Source organism: Leucopleurus acutus, assembly GCF_964270905.1.
Source record: "Leucopleurus acutus genome assembly, chromosome: 5".
Lineage (NCBI taxonomy): Eukaryota > Metazoa > Chordata > Mammalia > Artiodactyla > Delphinidae > Leucopleurus > Leucopleurus acutus.
Window position 1 is genome coordinate 108,329,331 of NC_139147.1, and position 26,260 is coordinate 108,355,590.

General features: G+C 40.5%; 1 protein-coding gene across 3 annotated transcripts in view; it reads right to left on the reverse strand.

Moving 5' to 3' along the window:
• Positions 1 to 26,260, reverse strand: part of KCNAB1 (potassium voltage-gated channel subfamily A regulatory beta subunit 1) — a gene marked incomplete at its 5' end in the record, with an annotated part of 439,860 nt that overhangs the window by 19,091 nt on the left and 394,509 nt on the right. For all 3 annotated transcript variants that reach the window (XM_082840354.1, XM_082840352.1, XM_082840353.1), the window contains 2 exons: positions 339 to 459; positions 1,125 to 1,210. In XM_082840354.1, the coding sequence (XP_082696480.1) occupies positions 339 to 459; positions 1,125 to 1,210 (207 nt within the window). The remainder of the gene's footprint in view (positions 1 to 338; positions 460 to 1,124; positions 1,211 to 26,260) is intronic.

Here is a 26,260-nt window from a genome sequence, read left to right on the forward strand (position 1 = left end):
AATCCACTCAGAGATGCAATTCTTGGCTAGAGCAACTACCCTATGAAAAATACGTTTATTCATTGTTTCTTTCCTTCATTCTATATGCATTTTTTGAACACCTACTGAGTACAGCTTGTACACCAGTCACAATTTACAGCTCTGCTTGGCTGTCACGAGTGATACTCTGGAGGTTACATACAGGCACTTTTGATTCTTCCAGTCTCCGGAATGCATATTGCTGACAACCCCTAGGTTAATTAGGAACATTTAGGAAAGCATTTCAGTAACATTTTTTTCTGGATCACTGATCATCCTGTTGTTAAAAATAATCAGTAAATTTGATTGTGAAGATTTACCTATTTTATGGTAGAGCTCTGGTAGCTGAACCTCCACTTTCTCTCTCTGGAAAAGATGGTACTCAGCTTGTTCACAGACTGGTGGGATCATGTTGAATTGTCTTGCTACAGAGTAGGCTTCCTACGGAGAAATAAAAGTGCAACTGAATTTATACCTGATGAGAAATAAGGCTGTATGCATGAAAAAATTTCATTTTGGTGAAATCAATACAAACCAAGAAAAATGTAGATTGCCAAATAGTAAGCAAAGTTATGACCATCAATTTCACTAAGAAATACCAATGCAGGAAATCCTTATTATTCTTTGAGAGGTTTTGGAATCAGTAAGGTCCAGGGAAAATTAGTCAAAGTATGAATTATGGACTATTACAAAGAAAACATAGTTTGACTATTTCTAGGTTCCTAAAGAAATAAAACTTAACTAATATATAATATAAAAACGATCTGTAATTAGCATGTTATGAACAGTACCATTATTTAATACATTAAAAAAAACCCCTGGAATATTGTGTTCATCTGTCTCGTTAGCTGAGAAATCTACTCTCTTACTACCAGAGAACACGCTAAAGCACAATTCCTGTTAGATACCTGCACCGTCCCTATTGTATTCTGAGCTGAGGAGATCCACCCCCCATATCCATCTCTGTTACTGATGGAATTGATCGTAGAATTCTAGTGCCATTGTGATTGTGAAGAAAGTTTGCAAAAGATCTTACAACTTACACATGATATCTAACAAACAATAATAGGTACTCAACGGCCACTTAAAAATAGAAATGAAATTACCATGATCTCCATGGCACTCCAGCGGGAGGTTCCCCAGTACATTGCCATTCCTTGGTTTATCACATGTGTCATGGCTCGAACGATTTCTATGGAAAGCCAAATAGTTAGCACTACATATACTTTTCAAAGTTATACAGTCTTTTTTTTTCCTTTTCCTGCCCAAAGCTTAGATATTTAATGCAATTATTTGTTGGATTAATATAAGTACTTTGACACTGGTGATAACATAATAGTCTAACATAAAATATTGATAGTTTGGAGGTGGCTGGTACTTTTGGGTAAACTGACGTTCCATTTTCAGATTGCAGCAACAACATGAAATGATATTAAAAACAGAATGAGCACTTTAAGTTCTTCCTTTACTTTTATCGCTTCAGGGTTCCTGGCTGGATAAAAGAACACATGATTCACCTCTTTCAGAACATGGGGACCTTAAGGGCTCACTAAAGTGAGAAGTGAGAGAAAGCATTTGTTTTGACTTTGTAGAATGGAGGGTCATTGGGGATAGAAGGCCTGCCTCTGTGTGTGGGATCTGCAGAGCTAAGACTCACTCAGGGTGGCTGTTTAATAGAGATGACTCAACAACAATGTGTTTGGCAGAAAGATAAACATATTAAATGCTGAACAAACAGCCAAAGCCACTGTGGCTCCCAGCCCGCACGGGCTACTCTGTCCTTGACCACTTTGGACCAAAGTTCATTCTAAGACACCCATGTCATGCATTTCACTGGGGCCTGCGTGTGGCCCCGCCCTGCTTGCTCATCAGCCTCTTTCAGCTTGACATCATATTTCCTAAACAAGAGAATGAACCCCTTCCCAGAGGGGTGGAGCTGAGCTAATCTTCTTGGCACCAGCCGATGTGATGCAGAACCAGGGAGCATGGAGAACCTCAAGTTCAATTGAGTGATAAGTCACAGACACGGCTGGATTTCTTCTATAAAGCGGGTCAGCCAAATACCCAGGACGCTAGGTCACTTGACATTTTCAAGGGGTTGCAGGCCACAGGCTTTTCTTGCCCCACTAATATCCGGTAGGTTACGTGTCCTTCAGAAGAATCAAATCCTTTCTCAAACTCAAGTTGAGTAGATGTGTTCTTCTTTTATTTCTCACCAGCAATCACTGTCTTAATTGATCAGGGACAGGATTTGGAACGAGACAGCGAGGGTTAGGCTCTTAGCTTGCTTGCTTGTTTGGCTTACGTAAACCATTTAAAATTGCCCTTGGTTTCTTTGTTTGGAAGATGGGAATGCTTTTGCTCACCAGAGTCCCAACAGAGGTAGAACTTGGCTTATAAGGAAAATATTTTTCTTTCTTGGAGAAAGACTTCTAAATATCAGTTTATTACTCAGCAACTAAATCTATGAAGATAGTTCTCCCTTGATAAAGCAAATGAGATACAAAAGGTTATATGAAACCTTTTCTTTCCTTTTATTATACAAATGGAAATGAGTACCTGTGCTAAAATTTCTGGAAGTCTAAAGCCATTATTTAAATCTCTGCCCCAAAGTATTCTCTCTTTGGAGATCTCCATTGTTGTGCTAGTTCCCTTTCCTTTCACATCCTGTTTCATCCAGAGCTGAGATGTTCATCCAGTCAACAGGATTTATGAGGCGTCTGCTACGCTGGGGGTTGGGGATATTGGGGCAAATCAAACACGTAAACACTGAGGTAAACACTGGTAAACACTGAGGAGGTTAACAGAATAAAATGAGCCCGAGAGCCTCCCCTGTCTCCATTCTGTAATCACGTAAGATGAGCACAGGACTGGCCAGTGGCTTGGCCATGCGGCAGTTCCCGAGGCCTTGGCAAGAGCAGGTAAGGTGGAGTGGAGGTGGTACTCCTCCTGTACCTTCATTCCCTTATTTCACACACAAGTATTAAGAATTTAATATTTGCCAGGCACTGGGTTCATCTGTGAGTAAAACAGATACAAAGCTCCTTGAGTTCTGAATTGAGTGGAGAACATGGAGATGTAAACAAGTAGGTAATTACAAAATGTGACATGTTATGAAGAAAACCAATAGGGGGCTGAGATAGGGAATAAGAGGGAAGACTGATTTTAGTTGGTTAAGGAAGGTCTCCCTGAGGAGTAATGTTTAGGCACAAAAAATAAATAGGGACCAGTCAGGTGAAGAACAGTGGAGGAGGATTGTAGGCCACTGGAGCAGCACGTGCAAAGGCCCTGAGGCTGGACAGAGCTTGGTGAGTTCCCGCAATCAGGAAGCCATGGAAGCTGAGTCAGGAAGGAGGACAGGGCTACAGGATGAAGTTGGCAGAGGGCAAACCGTGTTATTTGTCTGTTATTCAGGGCTTGATGGGAAGTCACTAACATTTTTAGGTAAGGAAATGACGATGCAGTGAACATTTCAGAACACTATCTGACCGTGCTGTGGGGCTGGAGGGGGGCTGGAGGAAGCAGGAAGATCTTTAGGAAGGTATTGCAGTACTCCAGGCAGGAATTGAGGGGGCTTGGAATCGGGAGGTGGTAGCAAAGACAGAGGCATGAATGGATCAAAATCTGTTTGGGGGGTAGTATCCCCTAGACTTGCAGATGGACTGAACGTGGCAAGCGAGGACGAGGAGGAATGAAGGCGATCTCCCAGATAACTGGCCATTCACCGAGATGCAGGAGACTGAGCGAGGAACAGGTTTGGGAGGAAGAGCCAGGGTCTCCCCTTGGACATGCCAAAAATGGAGATGACTGTGAGAGATTGAGGGGAGATGTCGAGTGGAGATAACTGGATAATGACACGGTGAACAACCTGGGCTGAAAGAGAGCTATTTATTAATTACCAGTCTTTAACTGTATTTAAATCCATGGAAGTGGATGAGACTATAAAAGGGAAGTCTGCCCAGAGAAAAGAGTAGAGGTTCTAAGAGCCAGAGCAGGAGTCGGGGAGAGGTCACTGCAGCCAGAGGGGCAGGAAGGAAGCCAGATGGGGGGACAGTTCAGAATCAAGAATAGGGAGTGCTTGCAGAAGGAGCTGTGCCCGAGGACTGGAACACACGAGCATTCGAGTCAGAAGGGCACAAAACAGCGTCCATAGGATTTGGCTGCGTGACAGGGAGGTCACTGCAGACCATGAAAAGAGTGCTGTCAGTGTCTGTGGTGCGTTGGGACCAAGGCCAGCCTGGAGCCAGTGGTAGAATGGGCGTGGGGAAGGGAAGGCGTTAGAGACAACCTGGGTAGACTCAAGTTAGGAAATGAATGGAGCAGAGAAAGAGGGCAGCAGCTGAAGGGTACTCAGAGTCAAAGGAGAGTTTTATTTTAAAACTGGAAGATGTAAGAGTAAGCCTGTATGCCACTGGGAGTGATCTAGATAGGGGGGTTACTGAGGATGTGGGCTAGAGGGCTGGGGAGTATGGAGGGAGAGAGATTTGACACAGGGAGATGGAGGAGAACAACACTCCTGGGGGTGGGAAGGACACTTCTGGCAAGATGGTGGGACCTCAGGAGGTTTGGAGAACTCATCATAGGAAGACAGGGGAGCCCCTGTTTGATGAATTCAATTCTCAATAAACTATCAATCAAGTGAAAAAGAGGTGGGAAGTGAGGAAAAGGTGAGAAGGAACAGTTCTGAGCGTGGAAGAGCCTATGCAAGATGCCCTTATGCCCCAGGTACTTTAGCTGAGGGGTAATTTCTTTGCTCCGTGGTTTGTTTGGCTACTGACTCTGCAGGAAAGGCTGGTGGAATGCAGAAAGGAGTCTGGGAGGAGGAGGCTGCAGCACGGAATGCAGGGAGGAATGCAGAGAATGTAGAGGCCACAGTTAGAGATTCACGTTGCCACAAAGTAAAACTGAATTTAATGCATATTCAATTTTTTTTTTTTCCCACATGGGCATGCAGAGTCTTAGTTCTCCAACCACGGATTGAACCTGTGCCCCCTACAGTGGAAGCGCGGAGCCCTAACCACTGGACCGCCAGAGAATTCCCACTTCATTTTTTTTTTTTTTAATGTCAGAGAAAAATCCCCCAAGTTTTTAGCTATCTAATAACATAATAGGAAATAACTGTACTGATAGCTGAGGTGGGTTTTTAACATAATTCTACCAAAAGGACACTAGAGGGCAGCATTGTTAAGAAAAAAAATCAACTGAGTTTAAATGCTTGTTTTACTTGTACATCACGGAAATGCGTTTTTAAAGCATCCTAGTCAGAGCCTCGATACTGAGTGGGGAAAAGGCCCTTAGGAAGATCATTTAGTGCATTGCTTTCACCTGCCCCTGGGAAAGGACATGCAGACAAACAAACTGATTAAATCCAGCAACTCAGGACTGAATGTGGCTCCTGGAGCCCAGATTCGCCCACTTTTCCAGGAAGCCTTGGCATCAGTGGTTCTCAACCCTGACAGCACATTAAAACACCTGGGGAGCTTTGAAAACTACACTATCCAGGCTCCACGGAAGTTCTATTATATCAGAATCTCTGGGGGTGAGGCTGGGCATCAGTCTCATCCCAGATGAGTCCAGTGTGCAGCCAGGGTTCAGGGCCGCTCGCTGTGCTTGTCTACACGGCTGATCCTAAAGTATGGCCCCTGGACCACCAGCAGCAACCCCTGGAACCTGGTAGAAATGCATATCCTAGGGTCTTACTCCAGATGTACAGAATTACAAATTCTGGACATGGGTAGGGCCCAGCATTCTGTTTTAAGCAGCTCTCCATGCAATTTTAGTACAGACTAAAGGTTGAGAAACACTGCTTTATATCATCCCCAAGTAAGCCATGTCAGAGTATCAACTTCCTCCCACATTTCCTCTTCTGCTCTGTCATCTAATCTTAGTGCTTCCTGCTATACTTTAACCTTTATTTGCTTTAGTACATATGCAAACAGTCACTGTGACATGCATGCATGCATGTACACACACACACAAGCACATACACACTTTAGTATGAATTAGAGGAATTTGAAGAAAACGCAGAGGTCCAAGTTCTAGTCTACTTCAATGAGCCTGGGCCTTTGTATTATGTTCGTTAGCTCTCAAATCTCAGTGTTTGAGAAACACTTCTAAACTATGGGAAAACTTGGTTAAATCCTTCCTGTGCACTCCTTTCCAGGTTGAAATCATTATTATATAACCCACAGGCCCCAGGCAGCCTGCACTCTCTCTTATTCCCTGGACTCCTGTCAGAAAGCTGGCCTCTATAAAAGCTGCAAGTCAACTTTGTTTCTCTGAGTATCCCAATTTCCCATCTGTAAAGTGAGTCTGTATTGATCCTGTGTAATTCTTTCAAAGCTTGACATGAGATGATATGAGAAGACCAATTTGTGAATCTGAAAGAGTAACACAAACTGAGTAACAAGTAAGCAGGATGTGGCCCTGGTTGTTTCTTCTCAAATAAGCTCAGATTCTAACATTTTAGTTACCAAAAAAAAAAAAAAAAGTTGATATTCTTTTCAGTGACATAGGTCATCTGTGTTTAAAAATATGTATTTTATGTGAAAGGACTTAATAAAACTATTTATTTTGAGTGAAAGAAATTTGTTGATAAACTTGTTTATTTTTTCAGTTGGCCCTCATGCAAAAAAATGGCTGCTCACATTAAGCCTTTTACATGTGAAATGTTCCCTAGAACTCTGAAAGTTGTACGCAAGTGGTTATACTGCATGAACAATAAATCATAGGGACTAAAGATACAAATATGCAGAAATTAGTGTTTTTATCAGATCAAATGTACTCAAGTTAATCTGGCCATATGGACACAAAATGATGAAAACAAAAGAAACCTTAGAGATAATTCAGTGTAGTTTCCTCCTACTCTAGATAAGGAAACAGGCTAGGAGTTCATTGTTTTAAGGAATAATTAAAAACTTGAGTATTGTTAACAATTATAAATATTTCAGATATGCTTACAAAATGCTGAGAGTAAATACACAAAATAATAATTGTAATATGTAGTGGAACTGTATGTAACTTTGTTCTATATTTTTCAAGTCCCCTGTAAATGTGTTATCATACTTTTATAATTTAAAAAAGAAAAAAGAAAGAAGATTCCCTAACACAGCAAAGCACCACTTTAAAACACTAACACGTTATAGGTTAATTCACAAACATTAGGTTTAACTAAATGCAATTTCCACTTTTACAGGCCAAAAATGGTTGATCTTTTTTACTGGGAGGGACCATGTGGAGGCTGGGGCACTGGTAGAATGCAGAGACTTGGTTTCAACAGAGGCGTCATAAACACTAATAAAAACACGTCTAGACACGGGTACAATTTTTACTCCAGACCAGTTGTTTGTTATTTATCTAACTTCAGCTGTTTATTTACTTTAATTCGGAAGCTTGTGGTGGTTTATAATTGTGCCTCTTTACGGCTTAGAGGATTCCTCTTGGATATTCATCAGTCATTTACCATCATGGCTGTGGAGAATCCTCTCTCAGTGCTCCTCTATCTGGAGATAGAGGACCACCTTTTCTCACTGGAATGGAAACTCATAACCATAAATGGAGTCATGCCATGTTTACCCTTAAAGGTTTGCCGACTGTCTGAAGACAGCCTGTCTCCATCTGCCTTCCTGACCACACGGGAGACTCTGGGTTTTGTCCCATCACTGTCATGAACTTGGACATGTTCTTCAACCTTGCTGAATCTCAGTTTCTTCAACACAAATGAACAGACTGATATTAACTGAGCATATAGGTGATCTTTATAATAACTGCTTAGGTGGGTAATATCTGAATCCTTATTTTATTGATGAGGAACCTGAGACTCAAAAAGGTCGCTTGGGCAGCTTCTCAGCAGAGAGTCGGTAAGGCCACTTCTAGCTTTGAAGCTAGAAGTGGTCATCCTGGAAGGCTTTGTGCATAGTACACTGTGGAAGAAGGTGGGTTGGGGACGAAAAAATAACAGGGCATTTACTTAATTGACCTTATTGTGTATTTGTGAATGTATGATGCCTTGTGTGTGGGTCTCTCCATCCCTTTGCATTTCACACGCCGATGACTTATAGTTCATGATGAATATGAATGGCTTGGGAAATGTGAGCTATCTTTTTGCTTCCTTGAAGAAAGACCTCAAATCTGATGATTCTTTGAAAAAAGAACCAAAAAATGGGTTTGAGTCTGTGTGTGACCTGTTGAAGCTTAGAAACAGAGTGGTCTTCACAAGATAGTTTGCTAGGAATAAGCTTTCTGGATCAGGGCAATGGCCAAAATGATTCTCTATCAGAACAGACTACATTCAAGAGACTAGGAAGGATTACACATACCAAGCCAAGCCAGTAAAACCTCTCCTATCTGGAGAAATTAAACCTTGTTCCAAATTCTCACCCCAGAATAGAGCTGTGTGTCTCCAAGGACATTACACCATCCTCACCCTGAAGCTTCCCAGAACACCCTCTCTAAGGGCACAGGGTCCTCAGCCTCTCTGCTCTGACACACTGGTTTTCCCTGACCCTGACAGTTTGAACTGAGCCTTTGAAATTGCCCAGATGTGATTTCCGAAACTTTTTCTGAAACATAGAAAAGGTTATTGAAGTGGGACATTTTTAGCCTCACTTTTACCTAAAGACCAAAGGTCCTGAACAAAAGCAGTAGCTGGTAAGTACCCCTAAGTTCCGAAGTGAGGTACTAGGCCACCTGTGTAGGACTGGTTAAAAAAGATTTGGCCGCCTTTAGCTCAATCCCTACCTTAAAAGAATCAGTGGGTGGAGGTGAGGGTTGAGAGACAATTTATTTGGACTTGTTTGAGTTCTGTGACATTTTCCTACCTTCCCCTGTGATGCCACCCTCCCGCTCCATCTTTCACCTTGTCTCAAACTGAATAAAACTCCAGAACCTAAAAATCCCATTTGCAGAACTTGCAAATAAGGACAGCTCCCTGCAGTAAGGATCTGAATGCTGTGCTTTTTTTTCCAACAGGCAAACACAGGCTGTCCTGGGGATTCTGCTCATTCCCTGTTCAGCTCCCCACTACAGAGGGGGAGGCTACATGATGCTGTATACTTTTAATATTATTTCTTCCTGCACCAGACCTGTGCTCTTTAATCCTGGCAAGAGAGCAAATGTTCATTTTGCATTTAGATAAGAATGGCCAAGTGACTTGCTTCAGGCAATGAATAGCTTTCTTATCTTTCAATACTTCACTATCCTCATTATTTCTCTGTAATCCTCTGATCACTACATCAAGTCTTTCCAGCTTCTCACCTGCTGACACTCCAAGAAATAACGTAGAATATGGATCATAAAATTGCACCTCTCGAGAGTGGGCCTCACGCAGCAGCTGCAGGGGCAAGACTCCTGAAGGACCTGGGGCACCAAACCACCTGCCTGAGGTAAAGAACTGCAACATGGGTGCCGCCACGTTGGTGGAGTCCCGAAGGGAATGCTGGGATTTTCGGGGTCCAGCTACACCCCTCAGTACCCACTCCACTTGTAACATGCTGTCAGAACAGAGTGGCAAAGTAAATAAAGATTCGTCATTTAGGCAGAAGCGGAGGGGCAGCACGTTGAAAGGAAGGCCTCTGGAGTGTGGAATTCCGGAGTTTGGAGAGAGGACCTTCAAGATGGCGGAGCAGTAAGAGGTGGAGATCACTTTCCTCCCCACAAATACATCAAAAATACATCTACATGTGGAACAACTCCTATAGAACACCTACTGAATGCTGGCAGAAGACCTCAGACTTCCCAAAAGGCAAGAACTCCCCATGTACCTGGCCATGTGGCTAATAGGGTCTTGGTGCTCCGGCTGGGTGTCAGGCCTGAGCCTCTGTGGTGGGAGAGCCGAGTTCAGGACATTGGTCCACAGAGACCTCCCAGCCCCTCGTAATATCATTTGTCGAAAGCTCTCCCAGTGATCTCCATCTCAATGCTAAGACCCAGCTCCACTCAACGACCAGCAAACTCCAGTGCTGGACACACCATGCCAAACAACTAGCAAGACAGGAACACAACCCCATCCATTAGCAGAAAGGCTGCCTAAAATCATAATAAGGTCACAGACACCCCAAAACACACCACCGGACATGGTCCTGCCCACCAGAAAGACAAGATCCAGCCTCATCCACCAGAAAAAAGGCACCAGTCCCCTCCACCAGGAAGCCTACACAACCCACTGAATCAACTTTACCCACTGGGGGAAGACATCAGGACTACAAACCCACAGCCTGTGAAAAGGAGACCCCAAACACAGTAAGCTAAGCAAAATGAGAAGACAGAGAAACACACAGCAGATGAAGGAGCAAGATAAAAACCCACCAGACCTAACAAATGAAGAGGAAATAGGCAGTCTACCTGAAAAAGAATCAGAGTAATGATAGTAAAGATGATCCAAAATCTTGGAAAGAGAATGAAGAAAATACAAGAAACATTTAACAAGGACCTAGAAGAACTAAAGAGCAAACAAACAATGATGAACAACAATACATGAAATTAAAAATTCTCTAGAAGGAATCAGTAGCAGAATACTGAGGCAGAAGGACGGATAAGTAACCTGGAAGATAAAATAGTGGAAATAACTACCGCAGAGCAGAATAAAGAAAAAAGAATGAAAAGAACTGAGGACAGTCCTCTGGGACAACATTAAACGCACCAACATTCAAATTATAGGGGTCCCAGAAGAAGAAGAGAAAAAGAAAGGGACTGAGAAAATATTTGAAGAGATTATAGTTGAAAACTTCCCTAATATGGGAAAGGAAATAGTTAATCAAGTATAAAGAGTTAATACAGGATAAATCCAAGGAGAAACATGCCAAGACACATATTTATCAAACTATTAAAAATTAAATACAAGGAAAAAATATTAAAAGCAGCAAGGGAGGGCTTCCCTGGTGGCGCAGTGGTCGAGAGTCCGCCTGCCGATGCAGAGGACACGGGTTCATGCCCCAGTCCAGGAAGATCCCACATGCCGCGGAGCGGCTGGGCCCGTGAGCCATGGCCGCTGAGCCTGTGCGTCCAGAGCCTGTGCTCCGCAACGGGAGAGGCCACAACAGTGAGAGGTCCGCGTACCAAAAAAAAAAAAAAAAAAAAAGCAGCAAGGGACAAGCAACAAATAACATACAAGGGAATCCCCATAAGGTTAACAGCTGATCTTTCAGCAGAAACTCTGCAAGCCAGAAGGGAGTGGCAGGACATATTTAAAATGATGAGAGGGAAACACCAACAATCAAGATTACTCTACCCAGCAGGGATCTTATTGAGATTCAAGGGAGAAATTAAAACCTCTGCAGACAAGCAAAAGCTAAGAGAATTCAGCACCACCAAACCAGATTTACAACAAATACTAAAGGAACTTCTCTAGGCAGGAAAAACAAGAGGAGGAAATGACCTACAATAACAAACCCAAAACAATTACGAAAATGGTAATAGGAACATACATATTGATAATTACCTTAGATGTAAATGGATTAAATGCTCCAACCAACAGACATAGACTGGCTGAATGGATAAAAAACCAGACCCGTATATATGCTGTCTACAGGAGACCCACTTCAGACCTAGGGACACATACAGACTGAAAGTCAGGGGATGGAAAAAGATATTCCATGCAAATGGAAATTACAAAAAAGCTGGAGTAGCAATTCTCATATCAGACAAAATGACTTTAAAATAAAGATTATTACAAGAGACAAAGATGGACACTACATAATGATCAAGGGATCAAACCAAGAAGAAAATATAACAATTGTAAATATTTATGCATCCAACATAGGAGCACCTCAATACATAAGGCAAGTGCTAACAGCCATAAAAGGGGAAATCGACAGTAACACAATAACAGTAGGGGACATTAAATATACCCCACTTTCACCAATGGACAGATCATCCAAAATGAAAATAAGTAAGGAAACACAAGCTTTAAATGATACATTAAACAAAATGGACTTAATTGATACTTACAGGACAAAAACAACAGAATACACTCTCTTCTCAAGTGCTCATGGAACATTCTCCAGGATAGATCATATCTTGGGTCGCAAATCAAGCCTTGGTAAATTTAAGAAAACTGAAATCGTATCAAGTATCTCTTCCGACCACAACACTATAAGACTAGCTATCAATTACAGGAAAAAAACATGGAGGCTAAACAATACACTACTAAATAACCAAGAGATCACTGAAGAAATCAAAGAGGAAATCAAAAAGTACCTAGAAACAAATGACAATGAAAACACGACAACCCAAAACCTATGGGATGCAGCAAAAGCAGTTCTAACAGGGAAGTTTATAGTAATACAATCCTACCTCAAGAAACAAGAAACATCTCAAACAACCTAAACTTACACCTAAAGCAATTAGAGAAAGAACAAAAAAACCCCAAAGTTAGCAGAAGGAAAGAAATCATAAAGATTGGATCAGCAATAAATGAAAAAGAAATGAAGGAAATGATAGCAAAGATCAATAAGACTAAAAGCTGGTTCCTTGAGAAGATAAACAAAATTGATAAACCATTAGCCAGACTCATCAAGAAAAAAAGGGAGAAGACTCAAATCAATAGAATTAGAAATGAAAAAGGAGAAGTAACAACTGACACTGCAGAAATACTAAGGATCATGAGAGATTACTACAAGCAACTCTATGCCAATAAAATGGACAACCTGGAAGAAATGGACACATTCTTAGAAAGGCACAACCTTCCGAGACTGAACCAGGAAGAAATAGGAAATATAAACAGACCAATCACAAGCACTGAAATTGAAACTGTGATTAAAAATCTTCCAACAAACAAAAGCCCAGGACTAGACGGCTTCACAGGCGAATTCTATCAAACATTTAGAGAAGAGCTAACACTTATCCTTCTCAAACTCTTCCAAAATATAGCAGAGGGAGGAACACTCCCAAACTCATTCTACGAGGTCACCATCACCCTGATACCGAAACCAGACAAAGATGTCACAAAAAAAGAAAACTACAGGCCAATATCACTGATGAACATAGATGCAAAAATCCTCAACAAAATACTAGCAAACAGAATCCAACAGCACATTAAAAGGATCAAACACCATGATCAAGTGGGGTTTATTCCAGGAATGCAAGGATTCTTCAATATAAGCAAATCAATCAACGTGATACACCATATTAACAAACTGAAGGAGAAAAACCATATGATCATCTCAATAGATGCAGAAAAAGCTATCAACAAGATTCAACACCCATTTATGATAAAAAACCCTCCAGAAAGTAGGCATAGAGGGAACTTACCTCAACATAATAAAGGCCATATATGACAAACCCACAGCCAACATCGTTCTCAATGGTGAAAAACTGAAATCATTTCCACTAAGATCAGGAACAAGACAAGGTTGCCCACTCTCACCACTCTTATTCAACATAGTTTTGGAAGTTTTAGGCACAGCAATCAGAGAAGAGAAAGAAATGAAAGGAATCCAAATCGGAAAAGAAGAGGTAAAACCGTCACTGTTTGCAGATGACATGATACTATATATAGAGAATCCTAAAGATGCTACCAGAAAACTACTAGAGCTCATCAATGAATTTGGTAAAGTAGCAGGATACGAAATTAATGCACTGAAATCTCTTGCATTCCTATACACTAATGATGAAAAATCTGAAAGAGAAATGAAAGAAACACTCCCATTTACCATTGCAACAAAAAGAATAAAATACCTAGGAATATGCCTGCCTAAGGAGACAAAAGACCTGTATGCAGAAAACTATAAGACACTGATGAATGAAATTAAAGATGATACCAACAGATGGAGAGATATACCATGTTCCTGGATTGGAAGAATCAACATTGTAAAAATGACTATACTACCCAAAGCGATCTACACAATCAATGCAATCCCTATCCACCTACCAATGGAATTTTTCACAGAACTAGAACAAAAAATTTCACAATTTGTATGGAAACACGAAAGACCCTGAATAGCCAAAGCAATCTTGAGAAAGAAAAACAGCTGGAGGAATCAGGCTCCCAGACTTCAGACTCTACTACAAACCTACAGTATTCAAGACAGCATGGTACAAAAACAGAAATATAGATCAATGGAACAGGATAGAAAGTGCAGAGGTAAACACACGCACATATGGTCACGTTATGTTTGATAAAGGAGGAAAGAATATACAGTGGAGAAAAGGCAGGCTCTTCCATAAGTGGTGCTGGGGAAACTGGACAGCTACATGTAAAAGAATGAAATTAGAACACTTCCTAACACCATACACAAAAATAAACTGAAAATGGATTAAAGACCTAAATGTAAGGCCAGACACTATGAAACTCTTAGAGGAAAACATAGGCAGAACGCTCTATGGCATAAGTCACAGCAAGATCCTTTTTGACCCACCTCTTAGAGAAATGGAAATAAAAACAAAAATAAACAAATGGGACCTAATGAAACTTAAAAGCTTTTGCACAGCAAAGGAAACCATAAACAAGATGAAAAGACAATCCGCAGAATGGGAGAAAATATTTGCAAATGAAGCAACTAACAAAGGATTAATTACCAAAATATACAAGCAGCTCATGCAGCTCAATATCAAAAAAAAAACAAACAACCCAATTCAAAAATGGGTAGAAGACCTAAATAGACATTTCTCCAAAGAAGATATACACATTGCCAACAAACACATGAAAGGATGCTCAACTTCACTAATCATTAGAGAAATGCAAATCAAAAGTACAATGAGGTTATCACCTCACATGGTCAGAATGGCCATCATGAAAATGTCTACAAACAATAAATGCTGGAGAGGGTGTGGACAAAACGAACCCTCTTGCACTGTTGGTGGGAATGTAAATTGATACAGCCACTATGGAGAACAGTATGGAGATTCCTAAAAAAATAAAAATAGAACTACCATACGACCCAGCAATCCCACTACTGGGCATATACCCAGAGAAAACCATAATTCAGAAAGAGTCATGTACCACAATGTTCATTGCAGCACTATTTACAATAGCCAGGACATGGAAGCAACCTAAGTGTCCATCGACAGATGAATGGATAAAGAAGATGTGGCACATATATATAATGGAATATTACTCAGCCATAAAAAGAAACGAAATTGAGTTATTTGTAGTGAGGTGGATGGACCTAGAGTCTGTCATACAGAGTGAAGTAAGTCAGAAAGAAAAACAAATACCGTACACTAACACATATATATGGAATCTTAAAAAAAAAATGGTTCTGAAGAACCTAGGGGCAGGACAGTAATAAAGACACAGACGTAGAGAATGAACTTGAGGACACAGGGAGGAGGAAGGGTAAGCTGGGAGAAAGTGAGAGAGTGGCATGGATATATATACACAGTACCAAATGTAAGATAGAGAGCTAGTGGGAAGCAGCCGCATAGCACAGGGAGATCAGCTTGGTGTTTTGTGACCACCTAGAGGGGTGGGATACGGAGGGTGGGAGGGAGACGCAGAGGGAGGGGATATAGGGATATATGTATATGTATAGCTGATTCACTTTGTTATAAAGCAGAAACTAACACACCATTGTAAAGCAATTATACTCCAATAAAGATGTTAAAAAAATTTTTTGCACCTCTTCCCTCAACATAATCTAAACATGGTGCCCACTATTTCCTGCTAAAACCTGGTGATTCCAACCTATCAGTTTGTAATTCTTCTGTTGGTTAATACTAAATGGTAGTTAAAGAGGTCATTTCTGTCCTGAGGAAAGGGAGGCAGCATTTATAAGCAGAGAGTACAGTGCTCTTCCTGCATAGGTCAAATTCTATAGCATTTGTGAACAGGGGAATGCATTCCAATTCATTTAAAAACATTCAAAATGAGAATAAGTAAACCCGTTGCCTTAAATTTTGTCTGGAGCAAGGCAACAAACAAATTTAAAGAAAGAAATCTAAATGAACTATAAAACTCCAGGCTTGAGCATATTTCCTAGATACCTCACTTATATATTCATCTGTGAAGCTAAAAGTTATATCATCAATGGTTTGTTTCCTTTGACATCTGGGATTTCCTTTGACAATCTTATTAGTCAACCTTTAAAAAAGGCTTAGTAGTTTGAATATGAGCATTCCCCATATTCAAATGTGGGCTATCCCACATTTAATTTATATCCCTCTGACATAAATTTAAAAAATTAAAATTTGGAAAAAGATTCTCTTTTTTTCTAAAATTTTTAATGTTTTGCTCTTGTCAATTAAGTCCCACAAATTTTATCATAGAATATGGCTGTCTTAGTCCATTTGGGCTGCAGTAACAAATATACCATAGACATGTAACAAAAATACAAAAATACCATAGATGGCTTAAACAGCAAACATTCATTTCTCACAGTCTGGAGCCTGGGAAGTCCAAGATCAAGACTCTGGAAGATTTGTTATCTGGTGAGAGCTCTCTTCCTGGTTCATAGACAGCCACCTTCTCGCTTTGTTGTCACATGGTGGAAGGGGTGAGGGAGCTGTCTGGGGTCTCTTTTATAAGGGCACTAATCCCTTTCATGAGGGCTCCACCCTCATGAGCTAGTCACTTACCAAGGCCCCACCTCTTAATAGCATCAATTTGGGGGTTAAGTTTCAACATATGGATTTTGCAGGGACACAAACATTCAGGCTATAGCAATGTCCTAGGAAATTCTCAAAGCAGTTGTTACTAGCTGCTTATCCTTTCCATAGATGACATTCCCGTGAACATCTGATTTTTTTCCAGTGAATGTACCAGGATGAACGATCTACAAAATGTATGCAGAAATAAACAAGGAAATTAATCTGCCTTGTAGATTTATTTGATAGAACCAATTTATTCTAACTTTAGAATAGCTAAAGTGAAGTGATTCTTATGTATCAGAAACAATTATGGTAGACGTTAATTCTGGTATATGACAATAAAACATATCAGCAACACATAGAAAGATATGATAGAAGTTACAGATTCCCTTCAGTCAGCTATAATATATAAAAGGTCTGAAGATTTGAGAATTATTAGCTTTTTATTTTGCAATCCTCTTGAGCTGTGGGTTGTAGCTTTCCTCACTGAGAAATGAGGATGTTTCAAACTTCTTGGTGTATCAATTAGGTTTCAGGGCCTTTTTTATGGAGTAAGTTATTGAAAACTCAGTTGAAAGTCCTTAAATTATAAAAGAGAACCAAGTTGTTGAGGATCAGCTTTTTTCTAACTCTCTGCTCTGCTATCCCCAGGCTGGTTTTCCTTGTCGCATTAGGGTGGCTCTCAGTAGTATTTATGGCCATGCGGTTTTTTATCTATACTGAGCAGGGCCCTTTTGCCTCAGTATTCCAAGACCCCTGAGATTCACTCTAATTAGGCTGCTTTGGTCACACGAACCAGTGACTCTTAGCTAAGGAAAAGATGGGCTGATAGGTTTAACACAACCCAGAGCCCACCTTGGAACGAGGTCCAGCAAAAGGAAAGGAAGCAGCCTTCCTCTGGGTCAACTGGCAGTCTGGGGAAGGGTCATCACCCACATGAAAATGTGGATACCTGAGGAGGGATGTCTGCTGGGCAGACAACCAACAATTTTCACTATGCTCAGACAGGGTCTTGCTGGGCACACCAACAACAGAGGGCCCAGGGAGAGACCTAACTCTATTGAGTGCCTACTATGTGCTGGGCTCCGTGCTGGGCATTTTACCAACATTACTGCATTCGAGTTTTACTGCAGTCCTATGCGGCGGTATTATTACATTTCCATTTTACATTTGAAGCAATTGAAGCTCAAAGAGATTAAAAACTTGATGAAGCCAGGTTTGCACATTTCCTCTAAAACCAGCCCCATGCTCAAACAAAATGAAACAGAATATCTTTTTCCCTTTTTCATCCATATTTGTATATTTTATGCCCACTCTTTTGATTCTGCTATTTAAGTATATAAATTATATAGACATATCAAAAGGAAATTATGCAAAACACTCGATAAAGAATAGTTTTCTAAATGTTCACTGAGATACTAAAAAATAAATTTAACCCAAATCCACCCATTCTACATGGTGCCTAATATTTCTGTATCCATTATCAGTGGTTGTTTTTATATTTGGGAGCATCTGTCATTGCATTGTAGATTACCTGACTCAAGCCTCGAATTTCTGATCTTTTAAACTGTGTGACTGTCATCCTCATTGGTCAGACAGACAGATGTGGAAAGTTGACATGTAGCTTCTTATTCTATTATACTATCTGGAGCTTTTTATTTATACGAGTGTGTATCAGCTTCTTGGGACAGGCTTTATTTTGAAAGGAATTCTATCTTCTGGAGGAAAGAATAAAGCAAGCCAACTTGGCAGAGGATTGATAAGAGTAAAAAATATTTACCCTAATGAGATTTTCTACTGGCAAATCCAGTTTCATGCTGTAACAGGAGGCAATCTTTATTGCTTCTTTGAAAGTGTAGAGCTGGCTTTACTTCCTGGTTCTACCATGGGAGGCGTCTGGAAGGAGATGCTGTCTTAATCTTAATGATATTAAAACCTCTACCCTACAACAGATGCAACTCACTGGCAGCCCCAAATCCATTTTGGCTCCGCAGCGCTTATCTGTATTTGCCAGGTATCTGGTAACTAAACAAAAGGCAACTTTAAACTTGACATGGTAGAGTGGAATGATTTTCTCAGCTTTTCAACAGTCAACTACTTGGTAAAAAGAGGCGCTACTCACTCTGTTAATATTTTAAAATGAGGCACCTTCTGCTCTGTTATGTTCAAATGTAAGGCAGGCCCAGTAGTGGCTGGGCAACATTCACTGCAAGAGCCATTGTAGAGGAGGCTGCCCTGTCCACAGGGACACCCACCTTCTTTTCCTAGTACCTACTTCACTGTTCCACAGTTGTCTGCTTGTATCTAGGACTCTTAATCTCTTTTTCTGGGGGGGGGGGGCTTTCCCATTTCTGAGGTTCTTCTCCACTCCCCCACCCAAAGATGGCTGTTTCTCCCTATTTTCTCCATTACAATTTTATGCTGATGGAAGATTTATCAATGTGTTTCACGGTAAGATGGTGCTTCTTAAACATTCCTATCATGTGACCCACTAAAGTGGACACAAAAGCATATGTTATTAGAAGGCTTGGCTTTACCATAGAAATTTATGCAAATCTCTATTCTATACCGTAATAAAGCATTTGCTTTAAAACAATATTTTTCTTTATAAATCTTTGAGTAAAACTGCCATGAAAGGAAAGTCTCCTGTCTACTCTGTGGCTTTTGTCCGACTCCCCTCAGCCACCCATAGCCACCTTATCCACACACAGCACACTTCCTGTGCTTCAGGGGAAATGCATGCCTGGCTGTGAGGCAAAGAGCAGGGAGAGGGTATCAGTGACTGAAAAGGTGGAATGAGTTGTCCCTCTTGGGGACTGGTCATTAATTAGACACAGAGCCCTTGTTATGCCCTGAAGTTTTATATATTTCCATGCCACATTTTATGAGGCTCCCTCACATAGACATAAAGGTCTTCTGTCTTCTGGAGTATTAATGACAATAATTTACACTAATTTAGCACGTATAATGTACTTGGTTTTGTTCTGAACATTTTATGTATATTAACTCATTTAATCTGCAAAACAATCTTATTATAGCATAGGTCTGTTGTTGTTATTATCTTGTTTTGCACATGAGGAAACTGAGGCACAACAAAGGGGAGTAAATTACTCAAGGTTACCCAGCTAGTAAGTGTCGGGGTAAGGATTTGAAAGTAAGCAATCTGGCTCTCCTCTGCTTTTTTGTAAATAAATTAATTTATTTATTTTTGGCTGCATTAGGTCTTCGTTGCTGCGCACGGGCTTTCTCTAGTTGTGGCGAGCGGGGGCTACTTTTCATTTCGGTGCGTGGACTTCTCATTGTGGTGGCTTCTCTTGTTGTGGAGCATGGGCTCTAGGCACGTGGGCTTCAGTAGTTGTGGCGCGTGGGCTCTAGAGCACAGGCTCAGTAGTTGTGGCGCACAGGCTTAGTTGCTCCGTGGCATGTGGGATCTTCCTGGACCAGGGCTTGAACCCGTGTCCCCTGCATTGGCAGGCGGATTCTTAACCACTGTGCCACCAGGGAAGTCCCTCTCCTCTGCTTTTAACCACAGAGAACACTTGGGCAAGTTATAAATGACAGACTTGTATCCAGCAAGGTGGACCCGGAAGCCCTGATAGAGCATCACAGTTACATTTATGAAGTTAAATGCTAACTACAGGGCTCCTTTGGGAACCACAGAAAGCTTTCTCTGTTTTCTGAGAGCATGCCCTTTATATGGGTGGCTGCCCAGTGTGTGTGTGACCACCTGGTGCTCCTCTGGGACACAGCAACACTATGGACAGTCTCTCTTCCCTGCTTGGCTTTCACTGCCATCCAACTTTTACATATGAACCTCCTTCAATATAGGAAGTTGAAGGATAGACACAGACGATTGAGTAAACTACCATCTACGACATAAGACAGGAAAAGGTAAGTGCTAAATAGAGAAAGAGGCATCGATCGTGCTGTACAGGTGAAAAGGGAGAACTGTTAATCCCACCACGGCTTCCCAGGCTAAGGAAGCAATGAGCAGTGTTTTTTAAACAAAGAGCACTGCTTTTCAAAAATATTTATTATGCTTTCCAATCAATTAAACAAAGATACATTGGTTAATATATAAAGTAAGTACCTGTACTACCAAGCTAATATGTTATAAAATATATATAATGGCACCCACATCTTGGCTTCAATTAAAAGGAACCAAGGCTCCTTAGAGAAATGGCTGATTACAGGGCTGGGGAAAGCACAGGTGAGCTTGGAACACCTTGTGCTGGGAAGCAAAATAAGTCCTTAAAAAAAAAAAGATGGAGACATGCCAAAAGAACACAAAAGACCTGTCAAAGATGCTTCAAATGGCCATGTTGGGGATAACTGTAGCAACAAAATAATGATAGTAATGAATCATAAATCATTGGAAAAAAATCAGAATCCACGAGTTCATACTGATATAAATAACTGAATAAAATTATTAAGTAACTGAATAAATAAATGGGGAGAAGGGAAATCTCTTCCCTACAGTATAATGCCAGCAGAAATTATGATGGAAATAGAAAAATCACCATCTGGCAAACACCACAGTACTAGTTTCAGGCAAGAATCATTGAAGAGTACTAAAATCAAGTAGGCAAAGTGTGATGAGAAATAAGATATTTGCAAAATTTCAAAGTGTCTCCCCCCAAAGACACTCATTGGAGTGATATATGAATACACACACATACCTAATACATACTAAAGGAAAAAGTATATACTAAAGGAAAAATAGTAACTTTACAAATTAACTTTACAATGGAGAAATCACCTTAACCAAGACAGCAAAGTTAACATCATCACTAATGGGAAAAATAGACAGTATGCACCCCCTGACGTGCATAACAAAGGACACAACATCATTTCTGTGGTACTCTTGCCAAAAATGCCCAAACTGAATTTAATCACTAGTAAATGTCTGAAAAACTCCAACTGAGGGACATTCTACAAAATAACTGGCTAATAGTATTCTAAAGTGTCAAAATTATGAAAGACAAAGAAAGAACGAGCAACTGATCCAGCTTAAAGTAGCCCAAGACACATCACAGTGAACTGCAACATGTGATTTTGAGTTGGATTTGGGCCAGAAAAGGATATTAATGGGATGACTGGAGAAATATGAATAAGATTCATAGATTATACAATATTATTGTGTCAATGTAAATTTCCAGCTTTTGATACTTACACAATGGTAATGTAAGATGCTAACAGGGAATCTGGGTAAGGGGTATATAGGAGTCTTTTGTACTATTTTTGCTACTTTTTAATGTCTGAAATTATACCAGTGGATAGTTTAAAAATAGAAAAAGTAAAACATATACAGCAAATAGAAACTTTAAAAATAATGATATAAAATAAGTGGAAATTATGTTTTCTTTTCATCCTGCAAAGGGTTATCTGGCACAGCCTGCTTTGGAGGCCACCGAGGGAGGGAGTCTGGCTCAGCACAGCTAGTTTACGAAATGGTGGGTGGGTCTCTGGTGCTGGCGTGTTTTTGGAAGGATGCGGTGAGAAATGGGCTGGCTTCTGATCATGGAATCTGGGGTAGGAAAACTAGTATTGATTGTGTATTTCTAAATCCCCAGGACTATGCCTGGACTTGGACAGCCATGATATCATAGTTAATGTTGACAACTCAATATCATTGGCATTTTTATCTCATTTGTGTGTATGTGTGTGGTTATTGTTCTAATCTCTAGCTTTGTCGAAGTAACACATGCAGTGTTTAAAGAGTCGATGCCAAAAGGCTTGTAACAAAAAGCAGCAGTCTTTTGACTTTGCCTGCACCCCAGAGGTGGTAACCACTTCCAACATATGTAGTTGTTTTTTCTGATATTAACCTCTACACTTCTCAATAATATGTACATATTATTTTCTTGGCCCAGTTTTGAAATTTTTTTAAATTTTTATTTCTTTTTTGAGGTACGCGGGCCTCTCACTGTTGTGGCCCCTCCCGTTGCGGAGCACAGGCTCCGGACGCGCAGGCTCAGCAGCCATGGCTCACGGGCCCAGCCACTCCGTGGCATGTGGGATCTTCCCGGACCGGGGCACGAACCCGCGTCCCCTGCATCGGCAGGCGGACTCTCAACCACTGCGCCACCAGGGAAGCCCTAGCCATTATATTTTTTAATGGCTAAGATTTTTTTACTAGTTCTATGCTGTTCTTGCTCTCTTTCATCCTGTTCTTATTTAATTGATGCCATATCTTCTCTTATCTCATCAAGTATATTAATTATAGTTTCTTTGAACATTCTTGTATCTCTCTGCATTAGTCTGTTTTCTTTCCTTCTACTTACTTGAGCTCTCTTTTTTTCATCAGTAGCTTTCTTTGAATGTCAGGTGATTCTTGGGTTTCCGTTCACATTTAAGAATAAAGTGCTAAAATTGTGCGTGGATGGCATTTGTCACTGTGGGAGAAGTTAGGGCACTTGCCACCTTTTCCTACTGGGATTTTCTTCCACAACAATGTAGATTCTTTTTTTCTGGGATAGTTTATTTTCTCCAGAGAAATATTCTATTATTTTCTGCCTGGGGAAAGTGTAACTTGGCTGTTAGTGACCTGGAGGTAAGTGAGAGGAGAGGTCTGGGGATCTCAAACTTCATAATTCTTTTTTTTTTTCAGCCTGGCCTCACCTTCCTCTGTATCTGGTACCCCTCAGTCTAGAGGCTTTCAACTCAATTTCTCGAGGTAATGTATCTCTTGCCTCCTTCACTGAAGGGGAAAGGCAGGACCCTGCCTGCAGACCTGGGGATATGGAGCTCTAATGGTTCTGTATAGTTTTTTGAAAAACTGCCTTGTTTCTAGCTCCCACCTCACCCCCATCTTCTGTGACATTTGTGCCTCTCATGCCTTAACCATTCGGAGGTTGTGTGGTACAAATTAACTTGCTTCTTGTGGGCACTTTAAATAAATCTTTCCTCAGTTTTGCTAAGTCATTTACCATTCCTCCATCCCTTTTCCACTTTCATATATATTGGTCCAGGTTTCCAGTTGTCTGCTACTTTCATCAGAAAGGAAGTTTCTATTTCTGTTCCTTGTATGTTATTTTTTTTTTTTTAAGAGAAAGGAGCAGAAATATATTACTTGGTCATCCTAAATCAAGAGGTTTCCTCACTGTTTTCCAAATGAGGAAACTGAGACTCAGAGATTAGATGGCTTTCACTTCCTCACCCACTCCCTATTTCGCCCAAACCACTCTTTGGCAAAGTTATTGACGATCTCCACACTGTTAACACCAATGGACAATTCACAGTTCTCATCTTACTTGACCCATCAGTAGCATTTGATACAGTTGATTACTTCCTCTTCCTTGATATGTTTTCTTTACCTGCTCCTTGGGCACCACACTCTTCTCCCCCTCCTCCCAACCTCCTAATACTGGAATCTCCAGGGCTCAGTCCTTGGTCCTTTCTTTCTATGTCCTTTTTTTGCTTTTTCTGTCTTTCTGTTTTTACTCCCTGTGTGGTTTTATCAATTCTCAAAGCTTTAAATACCATTTACATGCAGACAACTTCCAAATTTGCATCTCCATCCCAAGACTGTCTCCTGAGTTTCAGAATCAGTGTCCAACTGCCTACTCAACATCTCCATTTGGATGTCTCATGAACATCTCAAGCTCAAGATGGCTAAACCCAGACCCCCGATCTTCCCCCACAAACCAGCTCCACCTATGGTATTCCCCATATCAGTTGCTGGCAGGTCCATTCTTCTGTTGATTCAGGTCAAAAACCTTGGCATCATTTTTCACTCCTTTCTTTCTGTTACACCCACATCTAATCCATCAGGAACTTCTGGCTCTACATTCAATATTTCTCTAAATCAGACCACTTTTACACTTCCACAGCTAGCACCCTTGTCTGAGCCATTATCATCTCTCACCTAGATTGTTACAACTCTTTCTTTCTTTATTTTTGGCCACACCTTGCGGCATGCGGGATCTTAGTTCCCTGACCAGGGATCAGGGATTGAACCCACACCCCCTGCAGTGGAAGCGGGGATTCTTAACCACTAGACCACCAGGGGAATCCCTAAAATTATTTCCTAACGTGTCTCCCTGCTCCTACATTTGCCCCTTTATAAATTATTCTAATTCCAGGCCAAAGGGATCCTTTAAAAATGTAAGTCAAATCACATCACTTCTTTGTCCAAAATTCGGAGGGTCCCAAAAGATCTGGGCCCTGTAATCTCTCTAAACTCACCTTTTTCTACACTCCTCCTTCCTGACTTTCTGCAGCCACACTGGTGTCCTTGATGTTCCCCAAACACAGCAGGCTGCTCCCATCTCAGGGCCTCTGCACTGTTTCTACAGCCAGAAACACTATCCTTATCTCCCTCCCAGTTACTCACTTTACTCCTTCAAGTCTCTACCTTTTCAGTGACCACTCCTGACTCCCAGCATTCCCATTCTCATTACCCTGTTCTACTTTTTCTTTATTCCATAACACTTCTCATCTTCTAATAGTCTATATAAGTTAATTTTTATTGTTTTACTGTTTATTTCCTGTCTCTCCTGCTAGAACGACTGTGTCCCACAGGGATGGGGATCTTTGTCTGTTTTGTTCTCTTGTCTATCTCATGCACCAAGAACAATGTCTAGTTTATAGCAGGCACTCAAAAATATTAGTTGAATATGAATAAATGAATGAGGCAGGTTTTAGGCCTGAGTATTTTTACTATATAATGTTCTCCTCTAGGCCATCCTGAGTGTGGTATGATGACATTATGTTTTGAGGAGGGGCTTGTGAGATTTGTACTGTGCTTGAGAAGGAAGTAGGGGAAATGGATGGGAGAAATAAAATTTCCTTCTTTTTCCCTTCCCCAATTTTTCTTTTTGGTCCCCATATCTCCTTTTTTTGCTTTCTGTTAAGTTTTGTGTGCATTCTTATGTCATTTTGTTTTCTCTCTTGTCTTATTATGCACTCATTTCTAGGGGTAATTCGGTTCATTCCATCACCAAATATACTTCCATTTTCCATGTGAGTGATACATTTTCTTTTTTCATGCAAGTAAAGGAAGATATTGATAATACTAAACTTTCCTCTTCTTTCTACTGCTTTCCTGTGCCCACACCTTCTGTCCATTGGCCTTTAAAAAATAACAACAACAAAAAATGAATTTTCTCGTATAAGTAAATTCTGAATTGACTCTACGAGGGTTTCAAAAAGTTGTCTAAAAGGATCTCATTTAGTTATTAATTTTGTATGATTGGTTTCATTGAAGCTAGTCACACTGGTCACCTTTCAGTATTTAAAACAAATAAATAAAACCTAACATAAAAATGCATTTAGAAAGGATGGATAAAGTTCAAACTGCAGAGGTCGAGGTTTTGTGGCTTATCATCGTTTCTAGTGTTTGAACACTGACAAACAATTACTCCCCAAAATAGAAGTGACACTTTCAAAAGTCCTCAGATGCCTCCGGAGGGTTTGCGAGGTACAAGGGATGTCTGTGTGTAATGTACACATTTCATACAGGTGACCAAGAGCGTTATTTTGTTATTTGTGGAGATTTGAATCTTTAGCACACAAGGTTTTCCTGAATTTCCAATTATATTGGACATAATGGTATTATAAAGCAAATAAATTTGTTTTCTGAAACTAATGGAAGAGTTAATTTTTTCATATGTAATTTAAGTCAGATCAATTTAAAATTAGGTATTTAAACATATGTAAATAGTATGTGGAACAAGCATACTTGTTATAATGTAATTACAACCCAGCTTTATTTTTT